Source organism: Phyllostomus discolor, chromosome 1, assembly GCF_004126475.2.
Source record: "Phyllostomus discolor isolate MPI-MPIP mPhyDis1 chromosome 1, mPhyDis1.pri.v3, whole genome shotgun sequence".
NCBI classification, from domain to species: domain Eukaryota; kingdom Metazoa; phylum Chordata; class Mammalia; order Chiroptera; family Phyllostomidae; genus Phyllostomus; species Phyllostomus discolor.
This window is the reverse complement of record NC_040903.2, coordinates 50,053,621-50,065,142: the sequence shown is the minus strand read 5'-3', so window position 1 is coordinate 50,065,142 and position 11,522 is coordinate 50,053,621. Positions and strand designations below refer to the sequence as shown.

The 11,522-nt window shown below is 38.6% G+C and overlaps 1 protein-coding gene across 1 annotated transcript; it reads left to right on the top strand.

Moving 5' to 3' along the window:
- Window positions 1-10,293: 10,293 nt before the first annotated feature.
- Window positions 10,294-11,014, top strand: NAA11 (N-alpha-acetyltransferase 11, NatA catalytic subunit). Its single transcript, XM_028508150.2, has one exon. It carries the CDS (start codon window positions 10,325-10,327, stop codon window positions 11,006-11,008), a length of 684 nt encoding a protein of 227 aa, XP_028363951.1. The 5' UTR covers window positions 10,294-10,324; the 3' UTR covers window positions 11,009-11,014.
- The last annotated feature ends 508 nt before the right edge of the window (window positions 11,015-11,522 follow it).

The following is an 11,522-nucleotide window of genomic DNA, read 5'->3' as shown; positions in this document are numbered from 1 at the left end:
AAGCAAGTGGAGACCTCAGTCTGACAACCTCAAAGAACTGAATCCTACCAGCAGCTGAGATGAGCTTGGAAGGGAGCCCTGAACCTCAGAGGAGGCTGCAGCCCTAACCAACATCTTTATTTGGGCCTTACAAGATCCTAAACAAAAAAAACCAGCTGAGCCAGGCTGAGCCCCAACTCCTGACCCACAAACTATAAAATAACAAATTTGTGCTGTTTTAATAAGCCTCTAAGCTTCCAGTAAATTTGTTATGTAGCAGTAGAAAAAATAACACAGTTTGTATAGAAAAAAAAAAAGAAGGAAAGCCTACAAAAGACAGACAAACACACACACAAAACTAGAAATAACCCAAAAGTGTATGAGTGGCAAATAAATTATTTCATATAGTCATACAGTGTTATACTAAGCCATGATAATACTAAGTAAACAATTCTAACATGAATGGATCTTTAAAACCTGTTCTAAAAAAATACAACTCACAAGAGTATACACACGATACTCTATGTAAGTATTAAAACAGGGGAAATTAAATAACATGTTGTTTAGAACATATGAATAAAATATGGTTAGTATACATAAAGTCAAGACTGAGGTTACCTCTGGGGGAGGAAAATATTTGAGAAAGTTATAAAAGTGGCTTCAAAGATATTGGTGTTAGTGTGTTTCTAAGGTTCAGTTATGACACATGAGGGTTTGTTATTTTTTTAATTCTGTATATGTCATAAACACTGTTATAATGGGAGACACATTTCACCGTTAAGAGTATATAATCCTGTAAAAAGGCAAATTCCAAATTCTAAAAAGCTATTCTCTTGTCTTCTTAGATTAGAAATTGAGTAATAAGTTCATCGACTGGAAAAAAATTAGGTATGGCTCTTCCAGTGCATTTAAATACAGCACCAGCAGTCACCGCCGTGGTGGTGGTCATGTCTCCACCCTAATTAGTGATGGCAGCTGAGGCAGATTAGCAACGTGAACCTGGAGAGACTCCTGACCCAGGTGTCATCTTTCTTCTTCTGAGTTGTATGCTTTGCATGTTCAATCTGTGTTGTGTTGGGGAAGTGAAGCTGAGAGAAAACTCAAGCGCTAATAGCAGGGAGGGAGAAAGGCATAGAAGCAGAAAACTGGGGGACAGAAAAATTTTTTTAATATGCTTCACATTTCTTGGATTAATTGGAACGTGAATCATAAATCAGTGTTTCACTGGCAACATGATTGTGGGTGAGTGATTTATCCAGTTGAAACACAAACTACATTGATAATATTGAGCTCTTTTACTCACACATTCTGCATGGTGAATTGGGGGAATTAGCTTTGCAAGGGTTCTATGAAACTCTATCAAACCTGAACTCATGAGTCCTCCTGATGAAATACTGAAAGATCAGTTCTGTGTTTTTAGGCTAATTTTTCAAACCCAGTTCTACTTCTCCAAAGCTAGTTCTGAATTTGGTACCAACTATGACTAAAGCAAATTATCTGACCTAGATTTATGACAGGAACAACACTTTGCCATAAGACTTTGTATAAACATATCTATATGTCTTGCATTTTTATCATGTGTAACAATGCAATGCTAAATCAGATTTCATAAAGCTTAATTCTAATTATCAGCTAGCAAGCATTGCTATGTATCCCTAAGTTACTGGACACTTTTAACACATTCTACTTTGCAAAGTAATTCTAGTTTAGAATCATGGGAATAGGAGTAAACAGGGTGGTAGTTATGGTTCTAGCTTGAAAAATACAGCAAATCATTCACTACAAATAAATTATCATTACACTGAAGAAAGAAAAGAACCCACCAATTTTCCCTTTCAGTGTAAAAGGTCTAAATCATGTGCTATCAGGTTAGAGAAAATGACTTTCATTTAGTAAATTCCTGCTTAATATTTAAGTGTTATATCACTGCATCATCTCTCTCCTCTAGTCGCACCAACCCTCTCCAATGACAGTAAAATTCACCTGTGCTGGACTAATAGTTACAGAATTTTAGAACTAGAAATGATTCAAGATATCATGTCATTCAACCCAACTAAATAATATTTAGCATGTCTGTTAAACAAAGAAACTTTTGAAAGAAACACTGGAAAAATAAAACAGTGTTTGCCCCATATATAATCACTGAGAAAGTTTAGAACTTACTTTTTAAACAGCTGAATTCGAAAACACACATTAAAAAAAATAGAGTATTATTTTCAAAGTGCAGGATCATGCAGCATGGAGATCACAAAGGAACAACAATTATAAATGTTGGCAATCAGTCGTACGCCAGGAAACTGAAAGCAATTTATGTAGGAGTTTGGCATGCTACTTTCTGTCTAAATATCTATGACTAATTTCTTAAGTAGTTTTATTTTTCTCACTTAATCACTCTACTTACTACTTCACAATGTGGATGAGAGCATTTGGTTGCATCCAAGGCTCCAAAGGGATCACAGAATAAAACATGGTTTTAAAGAAGGCTGGTTCTATAACTAACAATGGAAGAAATAACAAGATTTAAATGGGAAAATATGACGTAAGTCAGTTTTCTCCTCTTGTGTCCTTTGAAAAGCTAGAGACTATTGATCCCCTGCTTGATTTTTCTTTTTTTGAGTCATTCCAGTATTACTTTTCTTAATCTAATTATTTCAAACCCATTCATAATTTCTCCTATTCTGCACCTGCTGTATTTCCTTTGCTTTGCCCCAGATTTTTATTTCCATCAAGTATATCAATGAGCATCTCTGGGGCTTCAAGGTAACTTTCATAAAAGAAATACATTTGATAATAATATTAATTCTTTGCATGAAGTTCTTATATACATTATCCTACTTCATTCTTAAAACCAAGTAGCAGGGTTGATATATAGATTTCCATCCTCTAGAGGAAAAAAGAGAAAACCCAGAAAAGTTAAATGGCCTAAGATCATAGGTAAATAAATGATTGACTCAAGACTGTAGGTCAAGTTTCTTTTCATAGTTCCCAGCATAGTTTCTTAATGCTACCTCTTTTCTTCAGGTGTATCGGCTAGTCTCTGGCCATCACTCCCTCGCTATTGTCACTCTTCACTCTATACCTATTTCTAAGCTATACCATTTATGATCTTGCATACAAACTGCTGCAGACACAGTACTAACTACCAGTGCCTTCTGATGATGCCCAAAGCCCTTGTAGTACTTGACTGTGCAGTGTTACTTAGGGACAACTGGGACACATGTGGAAGCAACATGGAGCTGATAGAACAGGTTTCTGGTACCTGCCAGTAAGAATTCTATAAATTGAAAGAGGTCTTCCCTTCTGATACCTGAAAACAGTGAATCTATGACCATCTCTAAATATTTTGTCTTGTTACCATCCATTACTGGCTGGAATATTAAGGTTCTGTAGGTCGGACTGGGAAAATGTGACATTTAAATTCACATTAAAAATAGTCAATTACATTAATTCCTATCAGACAGGGACCAGCCAGGAAACCACTCTAGGTTAATTTAAATGAGGAAATTTAATACATAAATAATGAGTGATGAAAAAGCTGAGAAGCCAAAAGGGAATGGTGAAGCAACCAAAAAATTAGTAATTGCAAGAAGCCCCTACCATTTCTAGGGCCCCGGGGAAAAAGGGAAGTCTTATTACCATAGACTAGAAGCAATACTTGGCTGGTGGGAAAACTAGAACTCAAGAGAGGCCACCTGGTGGGGAGTTAAAACCACAGGCGAAACCAACCAGTGCAGGGAGAGACCACCCAGGAATGAGCCAGTAGGGGAGAAATACCCAGGCTTCCCCCATTCTTCCTCTCTCACAGCGGTCCCTCACCCACCTCCCACTGACCTAATCTATCTAGAGGCTAGTTGGCAAGGAAACCTGAGAAACATAGTTTGTGGGTAAAGGGTCAGAAATGACCATTAGTTACAACAATGGCCAACCCTCTTCCCAAGGCTTAACAGAGAAATTCAGAGTTGTAATCTGGTTGCTAAATTATGTTCCATTTACTTTTCTTTTATTATAATGAAAATGAACTGCAAGTTTCTGAGTAGCCTAGACATTGTAGCATTTGGTACATAATGTAGTTGGTTAGTGAAAATAATGCTAAGTATAGAAAGTGATGTAGCATAACGTACCATCCCATTTTCTCATTACTCACTTTAAGCAACAATAATGGCTATCATTACACAAAAATATATACTATAATCATACAATTTACTTGAACTGCATAATGGATTTACTTAGCCTGTCTTAATATATTTATACCTGCAATTACATTCTTATTATATAAGCATCCACTTAAGACTCGCAATGAAGCATGCTATCTACTAGTCCCTAGAAAAACAACTATTTTCATAACACAGGCTCATACCCTCAAGAAACAAAGAGGACAGGAATTAAGAATAAACGAAATGATACACATATAACACAGGCATGATTGAGAGGAGCACACAAGGAAGTAGTTCATTCTTCCAGAGGGCAGGGAGTCAAAGAAGATTGCACATAAGAGTGCGTATTTGAGCCAAGCCTCAAGAATCAAAGCAAATGCTACGTCTCTCTGAAGTCTTCCCAGGCTCCTCTCCCACAGGCACAAAGATCGTTACAATGATTACTTACCTCCCACCTTCTGGATCAATTATGATGCTGAATCATCTGCTCACTTCTAGAAAATGCTTGAAGATAATCCCTCACACTTCCATCTACTTGGCACTGCAAGAAACATCACAGATACTCACAACTTAAAAAATATTACCATCTTTTTCTGTCCTCCTCAAGCCTGTTCCCTTGCTATCCTGCTTCCTACATACTACTAAATATTTTATGACAATGAATCTTTGTTCTATTTTGATTGCCTTTTCAATACAACCCCAAAGCCATAAAGATCTACAATGTACACTGACCCAAATTCCTTAAGGCTATAAGGGAAGATTTTGTTCTCCCACCTTTGGAAGGGAATTTAGATAACAGTTTGCATTCTGGAAACTGGGTTTCTGTTAGCCATACCCTTAATGGAAGATAAAATGCCAAAATTTTGCTGCCTGTGTAGACCTTTCCAGTGACAAAGACTAGAAAATGCATGGTGGTGCTGCAGGGTCAATACATGGCCCTTCTTCCTCCCACGACTGAGGGCTAGTCACAGGGTCTCTGACCTGAAAGAACATGTACTGTTTTGGCAACAGACTGTAACTCCCTCCTTATCTCCTTTTTGGAGTGGCTTCTTGTTCTGTGATTGCTTCTGGGCCCTTTCCCTCCCCCATGTCCACACTGACGTAATGCAGCCCTGGGCCACAGGTAGGTTCCTGCAACCAGGATTCAGGGTGCCTTTGTCTGGGATGCCTTATACTGGAGAGGGTGCAGCCTCCCACTGACCCACCGCCGTCAGAGCACTCCCCTGTAATGTAATAAGTGGCATGTCCACATAGGCTAGTCCAACCAGGTGGTTTTTTTCAGAATATCACGAACACTTAAGCAGCTCCCTGATTTGGGGCTCCTATACTACAGATGCCTGTTTCAGATTCATTACTTGGGCCATTACTTATCTATACTGACAGAAATGAGGTCATCCTCTAGGATAAAAACCAGGCTCAGGGCCTCAAGGCCCACCCAAATTTCACAAATGTCCACTCTCTTGTACATAGCTAGCTATTGCTTACAAAGCATATTGGCTATGCTTCTAGTCCAGAGCTTCTATTGCATCCAGTTAGAACTAACATCCCAGAACCAAGACCTTTGCCACAAGAAGCCAGAGGCTTTCCAGTCCTTTCAACAAACCTTCTAGAGAACCCCAGCATGAAGTCTTCTTAGTAATCATAAGTCTGCATATGTTTATGCTATGAGGAAAAAGGAACTGTTTTAGGTGTGAACGGAGTCACAAAAACAAAGCATGGCCCACTGCTTACTGAGTCAATTCCTCCCTGACTCAGCTGCTCTTCTGATCGGCCCATCTTAGTCTTACTCACCTCTCTGACTATCACTATTTCCCAACAGTTACAGCACTCCTGCAGAGACAATCACATTCTGATGTTAACCTAACAAAAAAATGTCATTTTGTACTGCTCCTCGAACAGAGAAGACTGGGCTTACACTAAACCCGGACTCTGCTCCTGTCTCAGTGCACAGGGGGTGCTGTGCCTGTCCTACTGCCACTGACCACTTTTCAAACCCAAGTTAACCACAAAGAGTATTTGTTTTTCAAAATTATTTATCTCATCTTTTATGAAGATATGCCCTGTTTTGTTTAGGAAAAAAGAGGCTGGTTTGGCATATGCAGTAACAGGAGAAAGTAGAAAATTCTTTGCTATCCATTCTTGCTTACACACATGACTTAATTTATAACCTTTGGTGCTGTTTATGATTATGGATAATAAAGGAAACAATGAGAATTTATCACTTTACTAGGTATTAAAAATGTTTATTTTTCCATTCATTGATGATCTATTTTATATTATACAATTCCCTTATAATAAAGCTGTTACAAATTGTGTTGCTAGACAAGAAAGTGTTGTTGCTCACACTGAAGTCAAAGAAAACTGCCATTCTCCCTTTCAGGGTCCAACTACTAGCCTGTGAAAACTTTTGTCATTTCTGTTTTACTCTAAGATTAGGCTTCAGGTAGGATTAAACAGAATCAAACAAAGTAAATTTAGTGATTAATAGGGTGACTCTTTGAATGGGTCCAAGGATGATCTTGTTTCCATGGCCATGTAATAAAATAGATAAACCAAAAAGATAACAGCATGAATAATAAATAATTAATGTGTGAGTGTGTGTTACTTTAAATTGTTCTATTTTGTCACACCTGCCCCTTTTGTCAAGCCTGTGTCTTAGGAAGCCAGTAAAGACATAATGTTTCTATAGAAGAATACAAGGTACTAATTTTGGTAGTGCATGCTTTTTAAAAGAAAAATCATGCCCTGACAGGTGTGACTCAGTGGATTGAGCACTGGCCTGTGAACCAAAGGGTCACCAGTTCAATTCCCAGTCAGGGCACATGCCTGGGTTGCAGGCCAGGTCCCCCATGAAAGGCAAGCATACATTAATGCTTCTCTCTCTCTCTTTCTCCTTCCCTTCCCCTCTCTAGAAATAAATAATCAAAATTTTTAAAAAAATAAAAATTAAATGACTCTGCATTAGGCTTTTAGAGTGGTTTCATCCTAAAGCACATGTCCCCTGTTCATGGAATGAGATGTAACATAGAAGAGAAATTTCTGAGTGGAAATAATACAGAAAGTAACCTTCTCAATGCATAGAGTGGATCAAAACACTAGAAGATAAAATATTATCTTAAACCTTAAAAATGTATTAATAAAAACATACCTAATTTTTAAATTATAACAAAAAGCAGTGGTTATTCAAGCTATGTTTTTCATAAATCACATGATTCTAAACTACTTTAGCTAGTAAAGAACTGTGTATACTCCTTGGAAAAAATACTACACACATATGAGTTAGTGTACAACTATGACAATACAACAAGTACAGGCTAATAATATAAGAAAGAGCCTACCTAATTACAATAGAATAAACTTTGGAGTTTGAGTCCTAGGTGATAATATGCTAGGAAATTGGAGAGGAAGATTGTGCAAGATGTATAGATAATTCTAGGTCTTATTGTCAGCTTATATGCAAGTGGTGCTAATAAAATACAACTTCTTTTTACAAATAAATATCCCCCCTTCCTTATGGGATCCAACTAGCTGCTACTTGCTTTGGTTCCCTGCTAGAGTCATGTGTCTCTGCCCTTAGGTAGTAGCAAAAAAGAGAGGAAGATCCCTATCCTTCACTTTCCCCACTTCTTTCACAAGACCCTTCTGATATGGGGTCCTCTTTTGCTCAACTGGTTCCTCAAAACAGTTTTCATCCCCATCTTTTCACAAGAGCTGGAGCCCAAGCACTACCACACATTTGTGAATATGCCCAGGATTTGACCTGGGCCATTGAACTTGACACAGGAATAGTTGCTGCTAGCTTATTGAGATAATGCTGTCATATTCCTGAGGGTTCAATTCTATGTTTCCTCCCAAAGTATGGAAATCATACAAGGACCAGCCCAATTCCTCTTGGAGTTTAATACTATCATATTTTGAGAATAGAAGGAAAGATAAAATTTTTTTAAAAAAGAAATACCCCAAATCTTGCATTATCATGATGGCATAGAATTTTTTAAAGATATCTAGAAATGCAACTATGATTTATAACAAAGACAGTGGAGAAAAAGTAATTTTTTGCATTTGTTGAAATTTGCATTGTTGAAAATATTTCATATTTTTCAACAAATGGTGCTAGATGAATAGAATATCCATATAGGCAAAAAAAAAAATAGAAGTCCCTATCAAAAACATATAAAAATCTAAATTCCAATGGAGTATATATTTAATCATAAAATATAAAACAATAATGTTTTCAGAAGAAAACATAGAAGAACATCTCTGTGTTCATCATTTTGGAGTAGGCAAATAATTCTTAAACAGGACACAAAAAGTGCTAACCATGAAATCTAAAAACTGGACAAACTGGACTATATTAAAATTTTTACTTAATGTCAAAAATCATCATTATGAGTGTAAAAATCAAACTATAGAGTAGGGTGTGATTCACTATAAACATATCTGTTAAAAGATTCATGTCCATAATGTATACATATTTAAAAATCTTAAACACTAATGAGGGAATACACATAACCCAATAGAAAAATAAACAAAAAACTTAAATGACAACTACACAACAAAGACCACAGAATGGCTAATAAACATGTATAAAAAGGGATTCAGTTTCATTAGTTATAGGGAAAATGTAAAATAAAACCACCAAGTAATACCACCACCCACACCCAAGTATGGCTAAAATGAAAAAGATGGGGAAATACCAAAAGTTGAGGAGAACATGAAGCAACCACTTTGAGAAATTGCTTGGCAGAATTGCTTATAAAAGTTGATCATAATATCTTTTCACCTAGAAATTCTAATCTTAGTTAAATATGTACATGTCAACAAAAGACATGCTCCAGAACATTTAGGTACTCTATTCATACTATACCCAAACTGGAAATAATACATACAGCTATCAACAGTAAAACAGATGAATAAAATGTGGTATATTTAAGCAATGGAATATCAAACAAGTGAGTTGAAAGAACTCTCAACTACACACAGGTAGCTAAAACAAATAGTGAATAGAAATAAACTACACAAAAAGAGTGTATGCACTATGATTCCATTTATATAAAGACTGTTAGAAGTTTAGGTCTTTTTGCGGGAAACAGTATGGCATTTCCTTATAAATAAAATGGGGGGCACTAACTGCCTTTTGACCCAGCAATCCCACTTCTGTGAATATACCCTAAGAATCCTGAGACACCATTGAAAAAGAATACATGCATTCTTATGTTCATAGCAGTGTTACTTACAATAGCCAAATCTGGAAACAGCTCAAGTGCCCATCAGTAGATGAGTGGTACATTTATGCAATGAAATACTACACTGCTATGAAAAAGGGGACCGGACTCTTACCCCTTGCTATAGCATGAATGGACCTGGAGATTATTATGCTAATCAAAGTGAAATAAATCAGAGAAAGACAAATACCATGTAACCTCACTTGTATGTAGAATCTGATGAGTGAAATAAACTGATCAACAAAAATAGAACCGGAGGCATGGAGACAAGGAACAGACTGACAGATCTCAGAGGCGACGGGGTTTGGGGGAGGGGGACTGGCTAAAGGCAGGTGAAGGGATTAGCCAAAGAACAAACGTGCGTAGCCCCTGGGCACAGACAATAATGTACTGAAGGCCAGAGGGCTGGATGGAGGCATGCAAAGGGGGTGGGGGCTGGATATGGGGACATCTGTTATAGGGTCAAGTAAAAAAAAGCTTCCGTTTTAATTTCTCTTGGGCTCTGGGGGTAGAGGACAATGGAAGGGCACATGTGCAAGGGTTTCTGGGGTGTGAGCAACATTCTGGTTCTTGATCTAAATCCCATTACATGGGTTTATTCGGTTTCAGAGAAAATTCATCCAGCTATATCCAAATTAAAAAGTTAAAACTGAAACATAAGAATGACAGGAATGGACCAACATTGTATTTAAAACTAAAGCATAAGAAACTCCACCCCCCACCCCTTCAAGCCCTGTGCACGCAATGAAGTGAAAGCGTCATTGGCTGGTACGAGGTGACGCACTTCCGGAAGTAGCTCTTAATACCGCCGGTTCTGCCTCGTGGTTGTTCGGCCTTCCCACCTCCGTGTGGTGCAGCCCAGCTCAGTGCCCTGGGCTCCTGAATTAAAGCCGAGAGGTAAACAGTAGCCTGTGCGCTTCTTTCTGAGTCACCACTGTCAGGCTTGAGCTTGCTACCACTGCCATTATGAACATCCGCAGTGCTAGGCCAAGCGACCTGATGAATATGCAACACTGCAACCTCCTGTGCCTTCCCGAGAACTATCAAATGAAATACTATTTCTACCATGGCCTTTCCTGGCCCCAGCTCTCTTTCGTTGCTGAGGACGAGGATGGGAACATTGTGGGCTACATCCTGGCGAAAATGGAGGAAGACGGAGCGGATGTGCCCCATGGACACATCACCTCTCTGGCGGTGAAGCGTTCACACCGGCGCCTCGGCCTGGCCCAGAAGCTCGTGGACCAGGCCTCCCGGGCCATGATAGAGAACTTCAGCGCCAAGTACGTGTCCCTGCACGTCAGGAAGAGTAATCGGGCGGCCCTGCGCTTGTATTCTGAAACCCTAAATTTCCGGGTTAGCGAGGTGGAACCCAAATACTACGCAGATGGAGAAGATGCTTATGCTATGAAGCGGGATCTCACACAGATGGCAAATGAGCTGAAACGGCTGCTGGAGTCGAAGAAGAAAGGTGGTGTGGGGCTGGGCTCCAAGGAGAATGAGGAGACCCCAGGCAGCACACTTCCTGGTTCTGAAGAGTCCGGTGAGAAGAACGCAGCCATTGATCACAGTGGCAGTGACAGCAAGGAACCCAACAAGCCAGAGAGCACCAATGTCCAGGACAGCCCAGAAGAGTCAAATTCCACCTCCTAGAACCTGCTTAAGGTACTTTCTCTTCCTGCCCCTATTCCTTCCTACCCTAAATCCTTGCACCATCTACCACATCTTATCCCATCCCATCCTAGCTCCGCTGGTTTCACAGTGAAAACTACCTGGTGACCTTGGGGAGCAGCATAGATTGGGTTGGGGGAAACTACTAGAAGTTAACAGGACTCCAGCTGATATGCTGAAAATGGTTTGAATTCAGTAAAAGAAGCAAGCGTTTATCCTGCCCTTTTAGTATGAATTGTATTTCAGGTTATGAATTGTATTTCATCAACTAGGTCCTAGTTGATGAAAGAAATTTCTTCTTTATAGAATTATTGCTAATAAATGCAGAAATAATGATGTAATTATAAAATCTCTATGTTGTAACTTTTGATGAAATACTATATCTAGCTAATACTAAAGGGTGAAAGGTGGAACACTTTTTAGTAATGGCCAGAGAAGTACTGATCAAATGTAACATCACTAAAAGGAGGACAAATATCATGTGCCTCCTAATGCA